The following is a 27,329-nucleotide window of genomic DNA, read 5'->3' on the forward strand; positions in this document are numbered from 1 at the left end:
CTTTTAATTAGAGAGCTCAGGGGACTGTGTATATTCCATTTTGAGCTCTTGCAGTCAAGAGTTCAAAAGCTGTAAATGGTGGAAATCTCCTGAATTTTTGATTCAAGTTAACCATTAAACTGGGATGACTTGAGATGGACAGACTATTCTGAATAACAAGCCTTACTGCAGAGCTGCTGCCATGACTGATCTTAGAGGCACTTGGTTTTTGGTGCTAAACAAATGTTATCAGCCTGTGACACAGTCTGGGAAGCACCCTTTGTGAACTGTCTGGCCAAAGGGACTACCTGTAAAATGTTTCATTGTAGTGATAAAAAACATGCATTTGCCATACTTTTCACACTAGAGTCATGAGGAAGACCCCCAGTACTTTGTAGCAGTTTAAACTGTTGAAAAATAAACTTAGTTCTGGAAGAAGGGTTAAGAGGTTGTGGAATGCATATCTAATCCTTTAAAATATAATATAAAATAATCCTTTAAAATTCCCTGTAATTTTCAGTGAAGACTTTTTATTATTAATTCCTTGTCTACCACATGGATGCATTCAGTCTATTTCCATTCTCATCCTCCCTTTTTATTGCCTTCAGATCCAAACTGTCACCAAGAGAGTGCTGGTGCCACTACCTGTTGAGGAGCCGCCTAATGTCACTGATTCTGCTATTGCTATGGTGAATGAGACAGCACCACCTGAAGCCCAAATGGTAATTAAGAAGGGACTTGAATTTAAGGATGGCATGAATGTCCTGGGTAAGAAAATTTTCTCTCTGTCAAAAATGTACATGATATGTATGTCACAGCTTTTTGCTGTGGCTAGGTAGTCAGTGTTGTCTGATCTGGTCTTCTGTGCACATTTAGTCTCTCCAGAATATCATCAAGTGTTATCACCTACTGGCTGTCTGTTGATCTCTGAGATTTCACAGAAATCAGCAAGTGAATTGTTCTGGCAGCTTTGTGGTTATGAATTGGAGGAGTACAGTGGTAAAGCATGTAGGAGCTACCCAAAATATCCTTTCATCCTAGAAGCAGCTGATCTAGGGTAATGCATATTGGCAAAACAGCATGGGGGAGAGCTTCAAGAGCCAGTGCTTCACACATCCCCTGGTGGATCCAAGTTGTTTCCAGTAGGTGTCTTGGGTGTGCTGAACTAATTTGGCTTGCGGCAGAGCCTGAAGTGAGAGGTGGAGTGTGAACCACACCACCCAAGAAAAATTCCAGAAAGGCTTGACACATTTCTGAGTCACAACTCCCTCCTTCTTTCATCTTGGCTGCTGACCTTTACAGCTGCAATTGCCATCATGCCATCTTGTCTGGACAAGCCAGCAAGTGGAGGTGGTAGGAAAACATTGCCTATCTCTTACCTTTTCCTGAAGCAACTGTTCAGTCTGGGATGGGGGCATGCGAGAAACAAACTGCTTCCACACCACTTCTATTTTTTCTTCTGTGTCTAGAGTCCCTATTTTTTCATCTGAGAGAGGAGTGCTCCTCCTTCAACTCCTTCCTTTCTGTATGTGGGTGAAGTCACAGATTAGCTCTCAATTTGTAGCCTCCCACCTACACTTGAAGATGCTCTGTGACAGCACCAAGGCTGAGGCTGACACCTCTCTGTCTACAGGTGTCCACAAAGTGGGACAGTATGTTGGGGTACCTAACCCCCTGCTTTCTCTCAACACTAGGCCATAATCTTTGAAGGGAAAATGGCCTCTTACAGCTGCTGAACAGCTCTTACTGACACAGTGCTGTCTGCAGGCCTTCCTGAGGTGTTGGTGAGTTGGTTGGCTGCTTTGCTTAGATACAGGAGAGATGATAGCATCTCTAAGCTGGTCTCGTTTTTCTGTGAAGCAGCCTGCTCTACAAGAGCCCTGTATCCTGCCTGCTTTCATGGCTCTCATTCCACTCAGCATCTGTGGGCAGAGGAGCCACTTTCAGAGCTGCAAGTTGGCATTTTGCACCAGGCATGAGGCAGCAGCTCGTTGCCAATGTTGTTTGCCCTCACCTCTTTTTTTCTCTCCTGGAATTCTGCTTATGCATAAAAATGAAACAGCTGTTCTGAGTGAGAGATGCATTACATTTAATGCTGGGCTTGTTTTGAGTAGGCTCTGTCATGGATAAGAAAAGATCTAGAAGGCTGAATACAATTCGTACAGAAAAGAAATAGACAGTTTAGCTGGAGAATTTGCTGTGGTGCTTTGACCAGTGACTCTCAAATGTTCTTGAGCTTTTTAGGTTGGTTTGTTGTGGCTTTGATTTTGAATGAAGAAATGAAAATGTTGTGGGAATTGCCATCCAGTTTGGATAATCTGTACAAGCCAGGCAAATTCCTGCATATAAGAACCAATCTGACTCCCATGACTAACATAACAGCTCATTTGGAATTAATGAACAAAACTACCTATTAACATTTTCTAATGCAGATTCTGAATTCCAGGAAGTAACTTGGTCTTTGAAAAGCTTTTCATCATTTCTCTATGCTCTGCAGCACACAAACATATGCTTCACTTCCCTATTCAACTGACTCAACAAAGATAGCTTGGTTCTAAAGAATGACTTAGTATACAGGAAACTGGTTAAAAAACAAAAAAAAAAGAAAAAAAATCTGGTTGCTAAACCCAGTGTGAGGCTATGGGACAGCCTGTCTTTTCCCAGGGTGTTGGCAGCTCATATTCCCTTATCTTGAATGCTTTTGTGTCCCAATAGGTTTTTTCCATAGGAATTTCCCAGATTAGTTTACACATTTGTTAAATACTGAACTCATATCATGACTGAAAATTTAGCCTCAAAGAATGGCTGAAGATTCAAACCATCTGTCAATATCACTTAATAATCCAACTCTGGACGCTGAAAATTTCTGGATATAAAAGGTTAGCATTGAAGAAACAGCTCCAAAGTAATCCATGACAGATGCATCCATTGTTTTTTTCACACTGATAGTCCAATACTCCAGATAAATCTACATTTAGGAGCCAAATGTTACCCATTTTGAATGCTGCAATTTTTTATCAACTGATAGCCTTTTCAGTGAGGTTAAGCTGCTTATTGGGAGTTTTGTGGTTAAGTGCAATACCCACCTTCTCCTCCCACCTCTACCTTCTTCATTTAACAGGAATACTCCTGCCCTACAAAAGATCTAGGGCTACTTTTCCTTTCCCCACACTCCAGGACTGATTGGTCTGTCAAGGCACTTTTGTAAAGCCTGAGAAAATACCTCATGGTTTCTAGCAACTCTTTTAACAACAGAGTTACAGTGCAGCACTGTGTTGCCTTTTCCATTTGTCAGGGCTCATGAGGTTTCTAGTAGCTGAATGGCATTGAGAAGATTACTGTATATGTATTTTTTGATGATCAGATCAATACACGATAAAAAACACAATGAAACTGTAATTGGGCTGTTAAATGGGAATTTAGTAAAACATTGAAGAATGAAAGATTTTCTGGATTTGATTATGGTAATTGAGCATGAGTACATATTATAAAGTCCCAAGACATGTGTAATACCCTATAGTTCTGAAATCCTGTGCCATGTGCCTAGGATGGTCCTGCTTGAGCATGGAGGTTGGACCAGATGACCCACTGTGCTCCCTTCCAAATTTACCTAAACTGTGATTCTATGCTTCTGTGAAATCTGGATTTGCAGGTAGCATCAAGACATTGACTAAGTGCGAAAACTTCCTAAGAGCCTTCTTTTTTGTCTTGCAATTTTTCCCAACAGGTTTGATAGGATTCTTTATTGCTTTTGGCATTGCTATGGGGAAAATGGGAGAACAGGCCAAGATGATGGTGGATTTCTTCAACATCCTGAATGAGATTGTAATGAAGTTAGTAACCATGATCATGTGGTAAGTTTGTAGTTCTAACTCACAGAACAAAAAAGTAATTTTTAAAAAGCCCTTATAAAACCTTGCTATAGTGATGCCAGTTTGTTAGTAAACAGTGTAATTAAATAGTTGACTTTCTAAAGCCTTGGAAGCTATATTAGAACCACAGCAGCATTATTTCCATTTGGTGAGGATTATTTAGGATCCAACTTGAAACACTTCTGAAGAGATTCTGTTCTTTTTGTGCTGAAATACAACACATGCATGTACCAGCAAAGGCCTCCAAATGCCACATTGATTATGGAAGTTCATTATAGAGGAGAACACCTAAGCAAGCAAGAACAGCCCATACAAGAGTATCCCAATCTTCCTGGGAGGTTAGTATAATCCCAGGATATTACCTAGGAGGTATAATTACAAAAAAGCCTGTAGACACACATTATTCATTCTTCTTTCGTGAAAATACTTTAGCATGAAATAAAATTCCAGTACTTTTCAGTGATGTGTAATCCTTTTACTCATAGTTTCTGCAGAATATCTTACAGTCTTGCTGCAATGAGGTCACTGGAAGATATCTGCCCTGTTTTTGAAGTATACCTGTTTGTAATAATGGGGCCTGACTTGCCTTTAAGGAAGTAACTTTACACAATTAAGTCTGGGCCCTTGTTTATACTTACGAGGTGGCTCTCTCTGACTCTTTTTTTTTTTTAATGTTTCTTCTGAGTGCTTCCCCAGAGCTATTTGTGTGCCAAGCATGGCCATCTCACATAAAGCCAGTTTTCCAGAACATAAAAATGCATTGCTGTGCTTGGCATTGAACTAATGTGTTCCCTAGATCTTTGAGAGTAGGAATAGCCACTCCAACATAACACAGACAGCGTGGCTCATTGCTGCCTGGGATTCCCTGGTGTCCCTGGGAGTGATTCCTTGAGTTCCAAGGCCGCCCTCTTCTCTAGAGCTCTCTGGACAGTGTGTGGGAAGGGGAGCAGGGTGCCTGAAGCACGAGCCATCAGCGTTTCAGAGGGACACTGTTAGGGCAGAGTGATGCAGACAGTAACAACAGTGTGGGAATGTGCAGAATAACAGAAAGAACTGGAAGCCATGACCTTGCGTTCCTGATACGCTTCTGCTTTTCTGTAGATGATCTTGCTGCATAAAACCAAAGCTCTTTTCATTCACAAAGCTTTCAATATTTACTCAATCTCCACTTGATGGTTACTATACCCCCATAACCCTCCAGGAGCTAGAATTTACTCTTGCTTAGCACCATTTGGTAGAGCCAAGGCATAATACCCTGCCTACAATATAAACATTCTCTAGTAGTCAGTGTTGCAACAGCAGGAAATCTTTTAAGTTTCAAGACATTCACTGTAAATATTTATTTTTATTGATGTGATTTTTATTTCTCTTCTCATGAAAGAAGGAAATTGATGTTGGGAATTCCTTTTGTTCATCTCTGTTTAGAATTTTTAAAGATTTGTTGAGGCCAGAAGCAAGAGGGTTTTAGTGTGTGTTTATACAGAAAAAAACACTTCCTTATGCAGAGTTACATTCTGCTTGGTTTATGATTGCTCAGCACAGACATCTGCAACTCCCATGGCACCTAGAGACTGTCAGGAGCATGGCATTGCTACACAGGCATAAAACAAAACAGACATCTGGCTCTGACAACATGTAACTCTCTGTAAGAGCTGCGCTTTGTCAAGTTCATTGAAACGTGGCATTTTATGATAACTAGTATAACAGCTGGCCTTCCATTTCAAGTGATTGAAGGCTTCCAGGCCTTGGGCACATGGCTTGAGAAACCATGAGATATTCTAACAAAAACCAGGAAGCACTTTTACTCTGAAAATCATTTTCCTTTGTATTGTTCTAATGATTGAGGAGACAAAACCCCTACCCTAAATAACAAAAGTACATAATTAATGAAGAACCCATAAATTAAAAAGCATTTGTCTGAATTATTGAAAGAACCTAGTGGAAACATTTTCAGCCTTCAAGATATAAGCAGTTAATTTCAACAAATAGTTTAACTGAATAAAATAATGCAACCTCCTAAAACCAGATAAACAATGGGTTGTAAATGTTACTTTTTAAGAACAAATCTGCACCATTCTTTATAATGATCCAAGCCTGTGTAACATTATCATATTCTTGTACAATGTTATTTTAGGATTGAGAACTATTCAGGAAAGGCATATTACATTTGATAGGATGGAAAATGAAGTAGATGGGGAATTTGCTGAGATGGCCATTATTTTTAAAAAAGGTGTGACAACTATCCCTTGAATTTCCATCAGTTCTTGACATGCACCTCGCTGTTGAGCCCGAGAGCTCCCTACTCTTCTCCAGTGTGTGTTTTGTTCAGCACAGTTTCTGTGACTGCACTGCCACGAGAAGTTCTGTCTATGCTTGTTTTCTTTCTCCAGGTATTCCCCGTTGGGTATTGCTTGCCTCATCTGTGGAAAAATCATTGCAATCAAGGACCTAGAAGTAGTTGCTAGACAACTTGGCATGTACATGGTCACTGTGATTGTGGGTCTTGTCATCCATGGAGGAATCTTCCTGCCTCTGCTCTACTTTGTGATAACAAGGAAAAGCCCATTTTCATTCCTTGCTGGGATTTTCCAGGCATGGATCACAGCACTAGGCACAGCTTCCAGGTACACCTGAGAAATACCAGTGTGTTTTATTTTTTAGCAGATTATTATGTGCTGTTTAGACACGGTTCATCTGTTGTTCTGACCTTCATTGCAAAATCATTTTATGCCATTCAATGAAAACTATTTTTAATACAGCCATGTTTAAATAAAATCAAAATACCACTTGACTTCAGGATTCTCTAGGTCTCTGCTGTATCTCTGCAGAGACCTGCAGACATCTGGGAGACCTACGTTTTTGTTTTCTTTCCTTTCTTCTTTTGTTTTCTTTTCTGCCATTTGCCTAATCACTTGTGCAAATTGTGTTAATTCTGTGCTTGTTTCCTCAACTAGGAAAAGTGATAATTCTATTTATTTTGAAAGCATGTTAATACCAGTCTCACTGCATTCAAGAAAGAAAAAACAAACATTTCTAGGTTGCACAAAAGAAAGGAAAAAACCTCTCTCCATTTGTATTTTAATAAATTTTGGCAAAATAATTGGACTTCAGTGAAATTATGAGCATTTTAGACTTGTCAATGCACAGAACAGACCCAGAAAAGTCTGTAAGTAACACAGCTCTCAGTAATAAATTTTTAAAAATCAAAAATTGCTGTCTTGCATTGGGGCAGTCAGTAGATCTTGACTTGTAAATGTTTTTCAGTTAAATACCATATTTAGAAGTGTTTGCCTTCAATCAGTGTTTTGTTTCTGAAGAAAATTTAATCTTCCATTTTAATTAAAAAGGTGAAAAGAAAAAACCCAATTCAAAACAGGCCACCAGAAAACTGAGCATTCTTGATCTGAAGAATGCCTTGAAAGAACTGTAATTCAGCTGTCTCTTTGGGTCAACCCAAACCACTCTGCTGAACAGCTTCTCCCTTGATGAACAAGAGTCTCTGGGGGACCTCACTGATGTGCATAAACATCTGATGGGACATGCCAAGAAGATGAAGTGATGCCTGTTTTCAGTGGTGCCCAGTGACTGGAAGAGAGGGAGCGGGACAAAGTGAAGCACAAGAAGTACCATCTGAACACAAGGAAACTCTTTTTGCTGGGATTTACTGTGACAGTGCATGAATGCTGGCACAGGCTACCCACAGGAGTTGTGGACTCTCCATCCCTGGAGGTTCACTGAACCTGTCTGGGCACAGTCCTGGGAAATGTGGGAAACCTGCCCTAGCTGCTCATGCCTTGAGCAAGGTGGTCGAGATGGGTGACCTCCAGAAATACACTCCAACCTCAGTAATTCTGTGCTCTGTGATAAACAGTGTTGGATTATAGGAGAGCTGGTGTGGCCAAGAGTTTTCATAAATGACAATTTACCTGAGGCTTTTGTTCCTTGAAGTGTTTGAGTTTCCACTTCAGCAGTATTTTTGGATGGAGGTGGTTTTTTTTGAGCAAGTGAATGTAATGACCTGAAACATTCCCACAAAAGCAAGGCACTGTGTATCTGTGCAAAGAGCTGTTCTCTTCCACCCATCTTTTGCATCTTTTACTATCCTCCTACTGTGTTTTACATCCTTTCTTCCTGTCCTCCAGTGTCTGGGAACAACTTGGATTGTATTTTTTTGCCTGGCTTTTTCAGTCCTTAATGCCATACCAAATTCTCCATTTAGAGTGAATTCACAATCAAAGAAATTTAAAATTTGTCCTTACACTCAGAGGTCTGTGTATCACACTCAGAGGTCTGTATATCAGTGTTACAGTCTGGTTCTTAAAATTATTAGAAATGCCTCCGCCTGCATGAAGGGGCAAACAAGACTATATGCCAAAGTCAATAGTATGGATTTTATTTAATAGTAAATATGAGAGAGAGAGAGAGAGAAGGGAAGGAAGAGAGAGAAATAGAAATAGAGTGACATATCTCCACTCTGTGGATCCCACCAGCATCCTGTTGATGCTGTCCATCAGGTCTTCTTGGTGGTGAGGGTCCCCCAACAAACACAGAATCCAATGGATTACTGTACGTTCAGGCCAAGTGGGAATGGCCAGGTACTTCCCCCAGGGAGGGAGGCAGTTTGACAGGCTCTTGCAGCAGACTCTGGGTCTGTTGCATCACGTGCAATGCTGTGGTGCAGGACCTCAGCAATGAATCTGAAAAATTCATCCAGGAACTCTCAAGCTCTCATCCTACATCAAGCCACATTCATGTCTTGGCCTCAGTCCCACTTCCAGCTAAATGTAGGCCTAACTTAAAAATTGTCCAAAAAAGACTTAAATCACAGCAGAAAGTGGAAGTAGAAAATGTAACCAATGGTATTAAAATTTCTGATTTTGCTCCCTTATGTGTATGTATTATATTGATTTTAATTATGACTTCTTTGTGTTTTTTGCTTTCTCTCCCTAGTGCTGGAACATTACCCGTCACATTCCGGTGTCTTGAAGAAAATCTCGGCATTGATAAGCGTGTGACAAGGTTTGTTCTTCCTGTTGGAGCAACTATTAACATGGATGGAACTGCCCTTTATGAAGCTGTGGCTGCCATCTTCATAGCACAGATGAATGGAATTGACCTGGATGGAGGCCAGATAGTTACTGTGAGGTCAGTTCAAGAGAATCCTTTGTTTCTACATGTGAATGCTTTGGGTTGGATGTCTTCTCAGTAGCTGAGTTGTCTCACTTGGATTCAGTATGAAATCCATGGATTTTTAATAATGATATACAAATGAATGTTTTATATATGGGTCCTGGTTCTCGGGTGATGTGTTTTCTATCATTTGCAGCCATAGTGCTCGCTGGTGGTGTTTTACACTTCTGCAGCTGACAATTGTCATGGTTTAACCCCGGGCAGACACCAAACCCCACACAGTCACTCGCTCACTCCCTCACCAGCGGGACAGGGGACAGAATCACAAACTCATGGGTTGAGATAGCAATAGTTCAATAGGGAAAGCAGAAGCAGTGCCCACAAGCAAAGAAAACCAAGTAGTAAATCCACTACCTCCCACAGGTGGGCAGGTGCTCAGCCACCTCCAGGAGAGCGGGGCCCCACCACAGCTGACAGTCACTTGGGAAGACAAAGGACATCACTCCAAACTCCTCTTTTCTCCTCCTTCCTCCCACTTTATGCACTGATGATTCCACACACGTGTGGTGTGGAATATCCCTTCGGGCAGTTGGGGTCACCTCTCCCAGCTGTGTCTCCGCCCCTGCACCCCCAGCTCCCTCACCACTGTGGCTGTACAAGAAGCCAAAAAGGCCTCGGCCCTGTGTGAGCCCTGCTCAGCAATAACAAAACATCTCTGTATTATCAACCCTGTGTTCAGCACAAATCCAAAACACAGCCCCATACCAGCCACTGTGAAGGAAATGAACTCTACTCCAGCCAAAACCAGCACACAAAACAATGTCAATTGTAGTATAAGGCATTCTCTGTCCAATGAAATTCTTTTTTATTTTAGTTTCGGGGTATGCTACAACTCATGTACTGGCCATTCACTTTCTAGAATATATCTGTTTATGTACACTAGAAGAAAAAATTATACGTAAAAAAATCTTTCTATGTGTTTATATTTGCCTGTACTTTTTCTGTGACTTTGGTGAACAGGAAAAAAAAAAAAAAGAACTGAGAATAGCCCATCCTGAGGGTGAGATTGTCTGTGGCATGGTCTGGATACTCCCAGACCTTTTATCTCTAACCCAGCAAATATTAACTGTAGTCTTTTCATATCAAATTGTCTTATCCAGAAGAAAGCTGAGTATCTGTAAGGAGAAAAGAAAGTGCCCATTAAAAAAGGATGAGAGTGATTGAAGACTGTTTACTGTAAGGGAGTTTTAACTTGATGAAGACAGCAGGTCTAACATTTTGAATAGTTAAAATGGAAACCACAAGCGAAGGCTGCCAAGTTTGTCTTCTTCCTGTCGTTTTCACCCACACAGCTTTCTTTTATTAAACCTTTTTAACACTAAAGAAACTTCTTCAAAGGGATGTCTAATTCTATGTTTCTTGCCCAGCTATACTAGTTCCACACTTTCCATTTGTTTACTTCCTGCCCTGACTCCTGAAATAGTAAAGCCAAGTTTGTAAGAGGTTTTCAGGGCTGCTTCTAATGAAGGCAGATGCTAGACCTACATGATCCATATTTGCTCCTAAAACTGGAAACAGTAATTTCAGAGATGCCACATATTAAACTAAATCGAGACAAGAGAAATTCAAATCAAGAATCTGCTGTTGTCCAGGAGATTTGGTAGGCTTGAACCTGAGTTACTCATCTTCTCTTTCTCTGAGGGATTGAGCAATTGGCTCTTCCTGATCTCACCATTTCAAGGCTAGTATATCTAGCTTTGCGACTGACATTTACAAAGCAGGGAGCAACTTTGGTTGGTTTGCAAAACCACTGCTTTTCCTCTTCATGCATTTTTGCTACAGCAATATGACAAGAACTATCTCTTGAGATTACAATACAAATGAAGGAAAGATTATTAGGTTTTGTCTGGAATATACACTTTGTGATACTGATGATATTCAAATGACCCAGACATAACCTCATAAAGACTTAATTAGCCTTTGACCAGCCTTAGTTGCTTCATACTGGTCATTTCATTCCTCTGATTTTCTGTGTTCTTTGGAAAAGGGTGATTTTGGTAGCTAAGACCGGTTCTGTTTAGTTCTGAACAATTTCAGCTTAATTCCCTTCCAAGTTTGTAAGCGCTGCTGCGGGAAGGCAGGCAGGAGCATTTCCTCACAGAGCTTGCAAGGAATCCCTTACCAGTTCAGGCTGGAAGTGCCTGAGGATCTGGCATCACTTGCAGAGCCTGACAGCAGAGCAGAGCATCCTGCCTGCACATCTGCTGGACCTATTTGGGTGTTTAGTGAGCCAGGCTGCACTCTAACCCAGACACCTGACAAACACACTGCAGCCTAGGTCAGACCCAGCCAGACGGCATCTGGCAGCTCGAAATCAGGCCAACATCCTCACAGATGAGTGCTGGGGCTAATGGGCAAGTATTTCCTGTAGAGTCTGTTCTCCCCTACTTCAGTATTGGAGGCACTTTTGTTGGTGCCAAGATGAACAAACTGAAGAACACACTGTAATTAAGAAGGCTTCTCTATATTTATTTTACAGCATGCTGTCTTTTTATACTCTTTCACAAAGTTTATACTTATTCATTGGTCAGAGTAAATCCACATAATATTCCTTGGAGCAAGGCAGCCTGTCCCTCGTTTATCTCTCTCTCTCCTTCGTTTCCACGCTAACATCTTGGTAAAGCTCCTTTCAGGAGCAAAGGCGACCCTTACCAGCTCCTTCTCTGTCACTAACCCTCTCTGACTCCCAGACCAGCTGTGAGCTCCCCCCACACACTTTCACATTTGTTGGGTACGAGTGGCAGGGTGTGCCCTGGGTCCCTCCAGGAAGCCCAAAGGAAATGGACCTGCTGTGGCACAGTTCGTGCTTTCAGGTGCTAAGGCTCCACCCACAGCCCCATTTCCCACTATTTATTCCTGGGCAGCCCAGTTGTGGAACTTTTCTCTGCCCTGACTGGTGGCCAGATGAAGTCCCCCCAGAGACAGTGTCCCTCCATTTTCTGCCTCCCCAAAACCTGGCATGTGTTAGGGCTCTCAGCATGTATACAGCCCCTTTAGCAGTTTTTTACCTCATGTGTGGCATAAAAAAGGCATAAACATAAATGAAATTGGTCCCTCTCACCTGCTTTCCTTTTTATTTACCCTCCTCCTCTCCCTCTCCTCTTCCCTGTTTTTCTCCCCTTGACTTGCTCTATGACAAATTTATTTTCCACTCTTTATACGACTGCCCAATGCTGTTGATATTTGTTATGGTCCGTGTTACGTTTTTACAAACATTTGAAGCTCAGATGTTCACTGTACTGATCTTCATCAAAATATATGAGGCAAAAACAAACACAGGTTTGGATTTATGAAACAATCGGATCAATTTTGCTTTTTCATCTAGGCTGATTTGTATCTAGGCTTGGTAGAGAACTGGCTTGTATTTTGGGAGTTTTGGATACCAGACTCCTATTCTTCTGTATTTAATAATAACTGTTTTCTCTCAGCTTTTAACTCACAATTCAGTCTTAAGGTAGTATAAATAAACAGAAATCAATCACCCTGAAAATTCAACCTGTAGTCACCAAACTTTGGCATGTTGGGATGGTCAAAACTCAGGATTCAAAACCTTGGATGAGTTTGTCGAGTTTAGAAAACACCACAACACAGATTTTGAATGTCATAACTCGCTTATAGACAACCCTCTTCTAACTCTCAGAACAAACCCCAGAGATCTGGCCTCCCCTAATAAATATTTCTAGAGAAACGCAAGAGTAAAAAATATGACCTCAGTTTACCTTGATTTATCATGTACTTGTGTTTTATAGCATGAACACATTAAAAATATGACCTTCCTAATGGTCACATTAGTATGCAAGTGTGGGTTCTCTTCCTTCTATTCCCATTTGATTTTTACTTTTGCAGTTTGACTGCCACCCTTGCAAGTGTTGGAGCTGCCAGCATTCCCAGCGCAGGACTTGTCACTATGCTGCTGATCCTGACTGCAGTGGGTCTCCCTACCCAGGACATCAGTTTGCTTGTTGCTGTTGACTGGCTTTTGTAAGTTGTTCTGATGCCGCTGCTCGGTGCAGAAAAGGCAGTGAAGTAATGTTTGTCCACAGTGCTTTACATTGGTCTTAAAGAACTGTGAGTCTCTCCTGTACAGATAAACCAAAGGAGGAAATGGGCTATTCAGTAAACTAGGAGACACTGAAAACAGCTTCTCAGCTGTTACAAACTGTAACAGAGCTACTGAAGTCAGTTTCTGTGAGCCAAGGGTCTTCTTGGCACACTTGTGAGCTCACACTTCTATATTAACTCCTCCCTAATGATGCCTTTCCATCACTCAAGGGCAGTTTTCTAATCTTTGCTTTTGTATTTCCATTTGTTATAGTTCTGCTCTAAAATGAAGGATGAATGCTGAAAATGCAAGTTCCATCAGGATGTTGCCAGCAGGTTATAGAGTGATGTGGGCATTTGTAGTATCAAATGTTTTATACTTGTAGGGGGGAAAGTTGGTTTCTTTTTGTATATAAGAAAGTAAAATACCTTTAAAAAGAGCCTGTTACAGGGCAGGACAAAGACCAAAGACAAATAAGAATGAAAACTGAAATAAAGCAGGTAATTCCCTAGTTTCATTTTACTGACAGATCATTCAGACTAGAAAGAATGGCTTTCATTTCCAAGAACTTGTGATCAAAGTCCTCCAGTACCATTACAGGTCCTCCAGCAAGAAACAGCTAACCCACATATTGTTTTCTGAGGCTATTGGTCTTCAGCACTCGAATCCAGAAGCTGTAAGTACAGACAGAGGGTATGCCAGGCCACATCCTTTCTCTTGCTGTCATTTGACAGCTGGGATATCCTTCTGTCATCTGGGCAGAGCTGAAAGAGACTCAGTAGCCCTTAAGTTGTACTGGCCTCTAGAGACACTTTTGTATTGTCCTGTAGTGCTGCAGCACAGTATATTCTGGTTTATTCTGGCCAACGGCCAGCTCTCCCATAACAGCCTTTGAAGTAGTAAAGACACTTGTTTTTGTTGTTCCAGCTGTGGTGCCCAGAAAGGGAGACATAAATGTAACTGTACTATTTATGTGTTTTCTTCTACACTAGCAGCCTCAGCTGCCTGCTTCTGGTAACTTTCAGTTCCAGATAGACAACTAAAATTATGCAAGAAGAAATAGCGGAGTTGAGAATGTACCTGTGCAGATAAAATAGCTGTTTAATTTTCTGTCATTATCTCTTGGCTTATTGAGAAAAAATCATGAACTAAATCAACCCTCTGACATGTATTTTGGGTCTACTGGCATGGTCTCTCTGTCACTAAGAATTTTGAAGGATAACATGCAGCTCTGATTTCTGCTTCAGGGAAGAAAGAAAAAGGAATTTACAACTTGAGGAGGGAAAGGGAAAACTTGACTTAGATTGTTTATATATGACTGAATCTCATGATATGATGGAGAATGGTGAAATGAGAAGGTACAGCAGGCATAGGGAAGGATGTGATGTTCAGTGGGTTTATTATATTTATGATGTCATAATTGAAAACAGGAAAGTGGTATAGGAATCTGCAACTGGAAGAAGGTGAGAAAAAATATATAAAAATATATTTTAAATATCTGTTTTTCTTCACTCTCCAAGTAAGGCAAATAGGTAGGTTTCTGCAGCTGGTAGGAGGATGTGAAAAAATGGCTTGTGGTTTGCTTGGGTTTTTTTTAGGGATATATATATTTGAAATATTCCTGTGGACTGAGAAGATCTGCCTATGCTGGCAAGCCTCAGAACTGTAAGTTTACCAGCAGTTCTGAATCCACTAGTGGGTGTTTCATTTCAGCAGCATTGTCCCCACTGGCTAATCCAACCTTGCTTGAGAAATAAAAACTTCTGTACTGTGCAGCTGTAGCCATGGTGAATGTAGGAATAGGAAGGATAGAAATTCTGAAAGAAATAAGATGTCTTTTCAAAATAAATAGAAAACAAGAGAACTTTCAGCCTGAATGGTTGGGTTTGGATTCTCATGGACTACTGATCAGCAGTGCCAGTGCAGGGTGATTCAGAACTGAGAGGTAAAAGAGATAATAGAAGAGGTGAAAAGCTCTGTGTTATGCCACTGTATTTATTAATCTATGTTCAACAGCTAATATCTTCATTTTCTGTCTTCTAGTGGCTGTGTTGTGGTAGCCATAATGATCTAATGAACTATGAAAAATGATCTGCTGACATTGCTATATTAAGAAAAGGCACACAGACCAACTTCTGAGCAAGCTTTTGCACACACAAACCAGATCTAAAGGATATCTGAAACTAAATGCTGTAACATTAAATAATGTTACAGCAGTATTCCTAACAGAATGTAGAAGAGAAAGTTAATAAAACATTTATGACCCAATTCCAGCCACTTTTCTGGAACCCATGAGTAAATGCAACCAGCCATATACAAATACTTAGAACATCCTTTCAATAACATTTCAATTTCAGATTAAAAAGGTTTTAAAAAATATTCTACTCTATAAGTTTTTCGTTATTTTTTATAAAAGCAAATATCAGAATGTCAGCTGATTTTACAGTACTACCATCTGAAATTGTGGTCTTACCAAAACCAGTTTTGGATGATTTGGTCATTGTGTAACATAAAGATCACTTTATGTCAAATCCTTAAACTTTGCACTCTCTCCTTCAAACTGGAGCTGAAAGGTTTCCATGTTGATTTTTTCTCAAGCCTCTCCAGTATCCATTGGGTTGTTCAATTTTTCTACATCCCATGGATGCATACCCAGTGTAAGCTCGTTCAACCAGCCAAGTTTCCCAGGATTTCACAGTCTTTCTTCACTCTTACAGTCTCTCTTACAGTTTAAAACCAAGGACAACACAGCAGTGACATTTAATAGGACAGCAATTGTATGCCAACAGATGGAATAAAATGAGCTTATTTAGCTTGAGCCACAAACTGGGTACTCTCCAGATGTGAGCTGACAAGCTTAGCGAATATCAGTGGTACTAGATTAGTGGTATTTTGCAGCAAAGAGCGAGGAATTAGGGAAAATGAGCTTGGGCAGCTGATCCGGTACTTAAACCTTCATTCAGTAACTCAGAAAAAGATTGCTTCAGTTCTCACTCTGGGTCTGAATATTCTGAATCTAGATCTAAGCCTTGTCTTAGATCTAGATTCAGAATATTCAGACCCAGTTGAAATGTGGATGTAATGAACAGGGTCTAGACCGCAATTTTCCTATATTTGTTTTGCTTACATCATCCCACTTGCCTGGAATTAATTGGTTGATTGGTTTTAACAAAAAAGTAAGTACAATTGACTTCGTTCTTCAAAAGGTGTTCTTTGCCCCAAAAGAGGTCAGTGGCACTTTGCTGTTGATTCCTGACAGCTGAGACTTTGCTGTTTCTGTTGGAAGGAGCTTCCTTGTTTCCTTTGGATCACACAGTGTAACACATTGTGCATCAGTGTGCAGTTTGTATTGCTTTATCTCTCAGCTAGTATTACGTGTGCATGGGCTGGATCATCTCCTCAAATGACCCTTTCAGAACTTGAATTCTGCCTCAGTTATATTTATGTATTCTCTCCACCTTGGGTTTTTGGCATGTCATACTATCCCTCTGTCATCTGGCATCAGTGAGTCCTTTCAAAATTTAATACCACCCATGCAAAAAAAATTAAGTAGGTGTTCTTTTTGTAGTTGTATTGCCAGGTTCAGTGTATTTAATGTTTTTAATTAAAAATCACACCAGAAAGTCTTATTTTCCTATTCTACCACTCTGACCAGGATTAAAATAGTCTTCACAGGCATTGGATGAGACCTGTATAAAGCATTTAATTTGTGTGAAGCAAAACTGGAAGGACGTTTTCCTCCTATAGGATACTGGTTTGTTTCTCGAGGGAATTACTGTGGAAGTTTTCTCCTTCTGGGTATTCTTCTGAAGCCAAAAAAAAAAAAATAAAATTAACTGCTTCAGAAAAGATATTACACCACAAAGTCTGTAAATATGTAAGCATGATAATGTTGAGAGGGAGAGGAGAAACTTGAATGGAGCTATAATTCCACAGCTGAGAAAGGAAGATTTACTGATGTGTAGAGCAAAGATGTTAAAATGTGCTCAAAATTTGATATAGCCATGAATAAGCATGAATAATGAATGTTTGCCAGTTAAGACATTATATATTTAGATGTTTTCTTCTCGGTGTTCTACAGAAAAAGGAGATGTCACACAAATCTAGTACTAGAAATACTAGAAAGGTTGTTTTGAAATTCATCACTGTCTTGGGAAATGAGGTCTTACATGTTAGCTTTTGTCACTTGGCAAATGTCCACACTGTTCAACCTGGCCATTTTCTGTAAATGAATCTTCCTGAATATACTTCTGAGAATTAATCAGTGTAATTACTTCTCTGACCTATTTGGCAGAGCTAGACTCGGTTGCTTTCAGTCAGTTTAATTTGCAACCCTTGGTCAGAAGGTTTTTTGGAGTTTTATGTTTAGTGCAGATATGAAGAGGCAAATGAGACTAATTTTTTTTTTTTTTCCTGCAGCAGGAAAGATAGCAGGACCCAGCTCGCATTTTTGCAGAATTTTGGTCAGGTTTGGGGCAGAATTCTGAAGTCGGAGAAAACCCACAACTGTGACTTCACTGGAGCCACAAGGCGGCATGTCTGTTTGATGACATCCTGTCCAGAAAGTGCCAACAAACATATTTCTTTGTAATGAAGCATGTTAGCCTCTGTTGGCACCCTCCTACATCAAGGGGCACTCGTTAGTGAAATGCTGTCACAGGCTCATAATTTTGTAGGCCATGACCTATATTTGGGTTGCTCATATGCCAAGCTCTGGCGCACGTAGTGTGAGTGGGCATGCTGCCACACCAACAGATGGCCATCTGTAAAGATGGTGCCAGGAGAGGAGCTTCAATAGCCTCAGCATTATGGAGATATTTCAGGCCTTTTTGTTCCCCATAATTTGCTCACTGAGAGTAAAGGGACAGACCTTTTGTTAATTCAAACTAGAAATGAGAACAGCTCATCAGAATCAAAATCCTTTTCTTTGCCGCATTAAGTTCAGTGCTCTGATAAATTCAGATTAAACAAAGGGCAGGAGTGTGAGCCTAGCAGCCTGATATTGAAATCTTCAGAACAGGGCATGAGGGATCTCAGTAAAGCACAGCTCTGCAATTTGGCTGTGATCTAGCATACATTCTTTGCCAAACTCCATGAGAATAAGCAGCTGGGACATGGGAATTTGAACATCCTCCCTGTCCAAACAAGTCCCTTGGGAAAGCAAACTTCTCCCATTTCCCTTGAAAGCTCCCATCTCTCTGTTAAAAAGATACCTTAAGCTTCCTGAAACAAATGCAGTAACTGTACCATAAACAGGGCAGCCATGCCCTACTTTTTCTTCCTCTCATGCCATTCAGCCTCTGCCTTTTCCTTCTTTTGTAGGGACCGGATGAGAACGTCAGTCAATGTAGTGGGGGATTCTTTTGGTGCTGGCATTGTCTACCACCTTTCCAAGGCAGAACTTGACACCATTGATTCCCATCATAAAGGGCATGAAGACATTGAAATGACCAAGACTCAGTCAATCTATGACGACATGAAAAATCATAGGGAAAACAACTCAAACCAATGTGTTTTTGCAGCTCACAACTCAGTCATGGTAGATGAGTGCAAGGTACCTTTCACATTTATGGATATTGAGACATGTATATAGCACTGCATGCTTTATTTTATCTTATTTTTTAACCTGCATGTATTTTTCAAATCGTTCTGCAAATAACAATGTGACAACAAGGTCCATGAGCCCCAGACATTTTGAATGTGTTTGAGCAGTTCAAAAGATGGTTTTTTGCACCCTTCTTAAAACTTGTCATTTGATGGGAAAAAATCATGTACTTTGTTTACATATCAAAAGGCAAGATGCAGCGTATTATGGAATATGCCAAGACACAGAGAATATGGCATCACCTTCTGTGGACATTTACTTAATTTTTGTGGCAACAGAGAACTTAATTGCCAACCCAAATGAAGGATGGCTGCAATTCAGATGCAGGTGTTGTCACTTGCTGACTGCCTTCATGATATGCTGTTCAGAGGTCGACATGTTGAACGCACTTTAGCATGAGAATGCTCCTGCACTCACAGCACGCTTCTGCTTCTCTTCTCTCAGCCATCCTTCCCGAGGCACTAAGGCACAAACACTCTCTTCCCTCTGTAACCCTTGCTGTAACTAACATGCAATATTAATACTAATAATGATGTCTTGATCAGAGTGAGGTGAGCTTGAGCAACCCCACCAGTTGAATGCGAAGACAGCTCGGGAGGTTAGTGGTTAAAAGTTCACTAAGAACCCACCACTGGGATGGAGCTGTTTGAAATCCAGAAAGAGCTTTTGAAAAGGAGGAGAAAAGAAGGAAAACAAGGTGGAACTTCTCATTTAATAGTCTTTTTTTTTCTAATTTCATAGTTTTTTGGGTTTTTTTTTTTTTTTTTTTTGCTAACATGCAATATTAATACTAATAATGATGTCTTGATCAGAGTGAGGTGAGCTTGAGCAACCCCACCAGTTGAATGCGAAGACAGCTCGGGAGGTTAGTGGTTAAAAGTTCACTAAGAACCCACCACTGGGATGGAGCTGTTTGAAATCCAGAAAGAGCTTTTGAAAAGGAGGAGAAAAGAAGGAAAACAAGGTGGAACTTCTCATTTAATAGTCTTTTTTTTTTCTAATTTCATCGTTTTTTGGGTTTTGTTTTTTTTTTTGCACTGATTAATGCTCCAGACTGATGCTGTGCACTGTCTTTGAGACAGTGGGTTTGCCAATCAGGCTACCTTAGCCATTTATCCAAACAGATTCTCTTGTACCTTCCAGTTTCCACAACTGAGCCAGTATCTAGCTGTGAATGACTGCACTAAGTTCATTAGCAGATCACCATTTATCTTGAAAATATAATCCTATACTGTCATTTTCATTTGTCTCTGGCCTGGCTGGAAATGTTCTTTAGAATGATTTTTTTTTTTCCTGATGCTTACTTCCTGAGAATGCAGGCCAAACCTGAATTTTTAGGGGCTAAATTAATGTTGAATTCAGGGAAAAAAACAAACAGCATTCATCTTATCTGTAATTTTTCCCTGAATTTTCCAAGGTTTCAATGAAGTGATTTTTTTAAAAAATCATATTTTTTTTCTGGCACGGCTCTCCCCTTTCTCTTCAGACCCACTCTTTTTCCATTTGGAAAATTTAAAAAATAAGATCTGAAATGGAAAAAGAATACATGCTTACACAAAACTGAGATTTGCCATTAATTTATATTCCTCAAAAAAGGCAAGGACACAAGAGATTAAAAATTGAAGAAAAAAACAAACTCTCTGGAAAGAAAGATAAAGAGTATGTTCACACACACACTTTTTGGAGAACTTCTTTTGGAATTTTTTAAAAAACTGTTTTTAAGTTAAATAGACAATACTGGGTTTAAGATTATGTTTATGGAACTGAATGCTGATAGTTTTATCTGCTCCCAGTTTCTCAGATTTGCAGACAGATCCAAGTCAAGTTAAAAAATAGTAGCCTACTGATGAAATCAATACTTGCTGCACTTTCTTTTCTCCTTCAGTTTCTCATATAATTCCCCTCAGCTGAGGCAATAGCTTGCCTCAAAAGCATGGATTAAAGGTGCTGTATGTCATCCTAAGTACACCCTTTAATTCAAATTTGGGACTGGTGATTTATGAGCTAGAAATATTTAGTCTTTTTAATTGTTTTAGGTTTGCTCTGCTCACAGTCACAGTTTGCACTTTTAAACTCATGAAAAGAGCCAGGCTTTACTGGATTGAGCACAAGACTGACTCTGAGCAGGTCATTTCTCTTGTCTGTCTGCAAGCTGCCAAAAGGATGTGTTGCTATGACTTAATTGATGAGCTATGAATATATGCTGGCACTTGCAAAGCATTTGGATCATGTTGAAGTGGTCTACAACTCCCAAGTGTTAGACTTGCAAAGGCAACAGAGAGTAGGATCTGGGGCTTTGAAACAGCCAGCTGTTAAATTTGAAAAGCCATCTCTTCATCCTGTCCAATGGGCTGGTGGATTGAAAAGCTTACTGCAACTCTGGTCAGGATATGGAAAAGCTAATCTACTAGCATGCCCTTTCTATGTACTTTCTGTAATATATTCCATGTATAACACTAGTAGTTTATAATTTTGCATGGTCAATGTACATAATTAATAAGTAGTTTACCTTTGTATGGGGTTAGAGTGGTTGTTATTGCATGATATTTTTGTATTTTTTTATTATCATATTTCACGTGACTCTGTGTGATTTTCATTTCTGAATAAGCTGTTCATTCCTGTACTTGCATGTTTTCCCTTTCCAATTATCTAAGAAAAAGCTTGACTTTGTTTCAAAAATCAGTGCATTTTGTCATGTTTCCATGTCCCAATGCTTCCATGCATCCTGTTTATCCAGCATGGGGAATTTCAGCTCTGTCTTTAAGTTTTCATTTGAAGCTGAAGATGTTAACTTACAAGGTAAGTTAGGAAAAAGTAAGCCATCCATTTAGAATTAAATGAAAGATTCTCTCACTTTTGCAAGATCTACATCACTTTTGTAAAGTTAAATTGATATTTTACCTTTTTTATTTTTGATTTTTTAAAGTCGTTTGGCTGGAGATTCTTTCTTAAAACAAGGGTTCATTTATACTGGTCTCTGGAATGGAGAACATTGTCCAGTGTTCACTGTGAGTTGGTAGATCTCTATAGGTCTTTTACTATGCTTCAAACCTAAAAATTCCTGCATATGTCTTTACAGGAAAGAGTGAGATTTTGCTGTACATCATGTGAGACCAGTTTAGCATTACTGTGAATTTTTAATTGGACTGTAGTCAAAATCATTCACTACATTGTTATTATAGTGGTATGATGAACAATACTTTCACGACATGTCTTTTCTTCCATTTCTTTAAAGGTGGTGTAATTGTAGGTGAGTTTGTATAGATACACATCTATGATTATTCTGGCCTTGCATATTTTTCATGTTGTTGCATGCAAAGATGCAACTTTGCTAAGGAATTCCACTGAAAAAAACACTATTTTCTACATTAAAAAAAAAAATCTGTTTTTGGCGTAATTCAGAGAAATCTACAAGAGACAGGGGCAGAATCTGACATATTTATTTAAAAAAAACAAAACCTCAGTGAAGGTTAAGAAAATGTGGAACATTTTTCTACTACTGATGTTTTCTAGTCATTATAATAAATAAACGAACAGGAGTCTCACTATTTGAGAGTTTTGTGAATTCTGAATAAATACATTTTACTTATATAATAAGTGACAGTGTATGTAATTCATGTAAATATCATAATCTTCCATATAAAACTCACTACTTTTCTTGTCCAAGTGCCTTGGCCTTTAAGTTGCTTGTTGATGATAATTACTTGCAGGTAACATTGGCAACCAATGGCAAATCTGCAGACTTCAATGTTGTTGAAGAAGAGCCTTGGAAACGGGAAAACTAAACGAAGAGATTCCTAGCTGCATCCTTAATAAGTCCTGAAGCTGTCTTGTGGCAGAAGATACCATGATTAAGAAGATTTCTCTTTTTTTTTTTTTTTCCTATTTAACATCTACAGTTTCTGCTTAATTTTGTAACTGAAACTTAGCAAAGATCTCATCAAGTCATTGTAGTGTCTTTGCCAAGCAATGATCCATAGCCATCTGTCTCCCTTGTGTTACTGTTTGGATGATGCACCTGGAGAATGCTCCATGCAGTGCAATGCGCTCTCACCCACTTCCCCTTTCATTCAAGACACAGAGAATGTAAATGCTGCAAAATGGGAAGATCAAAGTGCCAGTACAGTTCACTACAGGGACTCAGGGTCACAGATACAAGAGAAACATAACACCACGTAAGCCTTCAAGTGTTTTGGTGACTCTTGTGGCATACCTGATCTGTTTATCGCTGTATGGCTAAAATACCTTTTGAAAACATCCGTATAGATTTCCATTTGTTTTGACAATAACAAGCACTGTACTTTTGTGCCTAGTTGTACTTTAAACTGAGCTTAGATCCGGGGCAGGACTAATGCATAGAAGTCATAAATTGTCCCAGACATTTTGTTAGATCAGTACAACTAAAACTTAGCATCAAGAGAAGACCTTCAATTTGTATATGCATGTGGTGTGGTTTTATCAGATGTCCCAGGGCAGGTACAGCCTTTCTTTTATGCTGGGACTGTGCTGCTTTGTGACCATGATGCACCATACAATACAAGGCAGTATAATTCCAGGTCACTAAAATCTATGGCTGAAGTGCAAAATACAGAAAACCATGGACTCAGTTGTGCCATTTTTAATCAAAGTAGGTGGTACCTTACTATTCACCCTGCTCCACTGTTGTCAGAGGGGTTTCCGCCGTGCATGGGATACCCAAGTAAGGTACTACTAAGATTGATTATGGATGTCATGAGCGGGTACTTGATAATGAGCTGCAACCAAGTTCTGAACCCATTACTCTTACAGAATTTTTGAATGTGATCCTCAGTAGCATTTGCTATGAAGTGAAAGCCATCTTTTGAGTCTGCCATGTTTCATAGAGTGGCTGAATCCTGAATTCATTGCTAAACCAAATTCCATATAAAGTTAAGAGAATTTGTCCAGGGTTAGGACTGAATAAAAATGAAACCAGAATTTCAGGATTTAGGCCAGTATGTTGAATTACATCTCTGTCTCTTTTGCAGAGTAATAACTATACAACTCCCTAATGTCAGAGAAACGTTTATTTGAGCACATGGCATCTGAATTAATGAGACAATGCTTGATCAACATACTATATCTGACTCAGCCTGTCAGAAGAAATTGCAGTGAGAATAAACACCTTCTGAAATTTTTTTAAAGGTGCTTGTTAATACTTAGCAATTTTAAGATACTGGTGAATACCATTATACTGTTAGCAATGTTCCATAGCAAAGCTGAGCCATGTGGTCTTGGAAGGTTCTTCTCACAGAACAAGCTTTGTGCAATTGGGGGGAGCTCTCAGAAGTTTTCAGAATGAATCAAAATATGAGCATATGGTGAACTTAAAAATGGCAAGAAACAGAGTTCAAACATTTATGGAAATAGGCATTCAGTGTCAATGTTCAGACCTGTCATGGGTCTAAAGGGGAATAATGTGTTTAATATGTAGAGTGTTATAATAACGTAGAGTGTTATTTGGCACTGTAGAAGCTATTCAAGTAAAAATATAATCTGCTTTTGTTCATCTGCATTCATATAAATATCTCTGAAACTGCACACGGACCTAAGCCAGCCAAGGCTGCTTGCATGATTGATGATGTGCAAGATCAAGTCCATTGTCAGAGTATCCCTCATTTAAGCATTTATCGTGGAATATTTTTTCTTACCACTGTATTTTTGTCATCACTTGAATGTCATGGCCAAGCAAATCCTAAGCAAAATGGCCTGTATAATTTAACCAATATTGAACCACTGTGAATTCTGTAGGCCTCTAACATGTATTAGAGGGGGAGGCCTTTCCCAAAGGCCTGCTGAAGGATCTTGAGGATTTAATTTTTTTTTTTTTTTTTTTTTTTTGTGAAGGATGGAATTGTAGATTATTCAGAGAAGTGGCAGGCAGGTTGTATTCTCTTTTCTTCAGTCATTGCTATTAGGATATCCAGAGTTAACCTCTGTCTAGCTATTGCTTTCCAAGTAGCATTCCCTGGGTTATGGGCCAGAAATGTGCCTGGGATGGTGTGTAGGTACTGTAAAATGTTCCCTACTCTGAGGGTGCTGGCTTTCATCAAGTGAAATTTGCTGTCACTCGAGGGGCAGTTATATCCAAGAATGAACACACAGCATCTACCCCAATTTCATCCAGCATTCTTGAGCTGTCTCATGGCACAGCTCACCCATTAATAAATGATTTTTTTTGTCCTCTTCACCACAGCAGTTTCTTAGGAGCAGCCACACTGATTGCTTGCATTGAAAGTAGCTTTAGAAAATTGGTCCATATACTTTTAGCTGGCATTTGAAACTGTTTAGCAGTTGGAAACAAACAGGAATGTCAGCAACATGTGACTAGGCAGCTCCACAAAATTACATATTGAGAAACACTTAGAATATGCTTACAGTTATCCACTTGGGATGTAATGCCCTTTGAAGAGTGTTTCTTTGGAAGGAGACTAGGGAAGGAAGGAATGCAGTGCTAGAGAAACCCCACCCACAAATGGGAGGATAAATTTGGATCTTTTGATAGGATTAGAATAGCAGACTGTGATTTTAAAGTGGTAATTCTGTAGATACAGTAACTCAGGGATTTTTCAAAATATAATTATGACAGTATTTCTCTATTTAAATGTGGATGTGGGAGAAGGAGAAATGTTGGGTTTCGTATATTCCTCTGCTTGTAGCCTGACTGAATATTTAATATAGTGTTACTCCAGTGCAGCACTGTATTAAATCATCAAAAAGCTTTCCATTTATGTGGGAAAATGTAACTCACTCTTGGCTTTCATTTCTCGATTTGCTCATTGCACGAGGCCGGGTTGCTACTTAACTAAATAAACAGAAAATAACCCAGGGACCATCCACTTCAGCTAATCCAAGGTTCACGTTTCAGCAGGCAGTGCTGGTTACTGGCCAGCCTCCTTTTACTTTCACTAGGAGTCTCAATGCATTCATTTGCATCTGGCAAATTTTTTGTATCTGCTCACAGTGCTGGGGTGGCAAAGTTAAAGAAAAAGCTCAGTGAAAATTCATTGGTTTCTGTGTAGTTCATATTAACATTGTTTTTCTGCATGTGCTGCTCTGTCAGTTCCCCTCACCTTTGTCTGTGCAACTGTGATATCCTTTGGCCTTTGGATTGCTGGCAGCACATTGGCACATGGAAAAGTCTAGACCAGGCAAAGACTCAGTTCATTGCATACTAAGTGACATACATGCTTACACATTTGCTTCATACATTTGCTGCTGAAGCTGGGTCAGTATTCTCATTATATCTGTTCACTGAAAGTAAAGCAGGATGTGTGTTAGATCTGCAGGAGAGATGGAGCACTCTGCCACTTCTTTCTTTATTGCTTCCCTTGGAAAACAACCTCTGCACCAGCCTTTTAAGAAATGTCTGTGGGTCTTACACACAAAGATTCTTCAAACGGGTAGGGCAAAATCCACTTAGTCCCTATTACAAGATGTGCTTTTTCCATTTGAATTGGTGAGAAACTCATTATGTCTTTGAAAAAAACTGTTTACAGTAGTAAAAACTGCGATGCTTTGACTACGTGAAAGTCCCACTGAAATCTGTGGGAGTCACAATGTTCCAGGAAAAATCAAGTCTCTTCCTGACTCTGTTAAGTTATAAGACATTTCACAATCCCATCCTAGGAAATAGTCTTTGTCTGCTATTTATAATGAAGTTGATTCTCACATGAAAAAGATTTCTGCCAATATACTTCTTTTATACCTAATTGTTTCAGTGCTACAAGTCCAGCACTGAATTTAAACTCAGCATAAAAATAAGGATCACTCTCATTACAGATTTTTCCCATGTTTTTTTCTGAGATATAGCTGATCTCAATTTCTTTCTCAAAGCACACGGAATTCTAGACTTTATGCCACTTTTAAAAGTAGGAGTAATATAGATTTCTAATTTGTTTTCCATCACTCCCAGGGCCACTAGTTTTCTGGCAGTAGACATGCAGAAGTGTAGACTGTTCATCTGAGAAGCTGAGGCATCAGCATGTGAACAGATTTATTCTGGTGACTCGCCTGCGTTTTCTTTGCTTCCTTGCCTTCATTTGTGTTATTGCAGCCTTGTTGTAGCAACACAGGAGCAGTCACACAAATCCTCATAACTATGAGCAATATTAAGCCTCCTCTCTAACATTCACCTCTCTTTCTATCTTTAAAAAGGCTCTGAGCTTTAGTACCGGGCTCAGAAGAATCCTTTTGTGAACTGTTCCTCATCTCTTTAATTTCCATTCAACTCTTTTTATTGCTGCATTTGAATTAATTTACAGAAGGATAAATAAGGGCACTTTATAAAAATGTACTGTAATATTATTCTGTTATGAGCCTGAAGACTATCTTGATTTTATTACTGTGACTTTTAAGGCCACAATTAAGATATTTTTCATATTAGCCATTATGATAGGTGTATAGTCCATTGGGACAGTTCACCTCAGCTATAATTCACCATATAAGGTTATATAGAAGCTCCTGTTCCCAGCAGAAAGCATTCTTCTCTTATTTTCTTCTCTCCAATAATATTGGTGACTTTGAAGGGAAAATATTTACCCAGTTTCATTTGCCTAAAGAATGGTATAAAGAGTGTAGTTTCAAGTACTAAAAAGAACAAAGGATTTACAGTAGTGGAGTG

The 27,329-nt window shown here is 39.5% G+C and overlaps 1 protein-coding gene across 1 annotated transcript in view; it reads left to right on the top strand.

The window, feature by feature from the left end:
* SLC1A2 (solute carrier family 1 member 2) overlaps positions 1-22,527 on the top strand; it is a 79,526-nt gene extending 56,999 nt beyond the window's left edge. Inside the window, exons 5-11 of the mRNA XM_041421124.1 lie at positions 588-747; positions 3,707-3,833; positions 6,242-6,475; positions 8,802-8,996; positions 12,888-13,022; positions 18,406-18,637; positions 22,399-22,527. Of these exons, the coding sequence (XP_041277058.1) occupies positions 588-747; positions 3,707-3,833; positions 6,242-6,475; positions 8,802-8,996; positions 12,888-13,022; positions 18,406-18,637; positions 22,399-22,473 (1,158 nt within the window). The 3' untranslated portion in view covers positions 22,474-22,527. The remainder of the gene's footprint in view (positions 1-587; positions 748-3,706; positions 3,834-6,241; positions 6,476-8,801; positions 8,997-12,887; positions 13,023-18,405; positions 18,638-22,398) is intronic.
* The last annotated feature ends 4,802 nt before the right edge of the window (positions 22,528-27,329 follow it).

This window comes from Onychostruthus taczanowskii, unplaced genomic scaffold (assembly GCF_017590055.1).
Source record: "Onychostruthus taczanowskii isolate IOZ18803 unplaced genomic scaffold, ASM1759005v1 scaffold69, whole genome shotgun sequence".
Taxonomy (NCBI): domain Eukaryota; kingdom Metazoa; phylum Chordata; class Aves; order Passeriformes; family Passeridae; genus Onychostruthus; species Onychostruthus taczanowskii.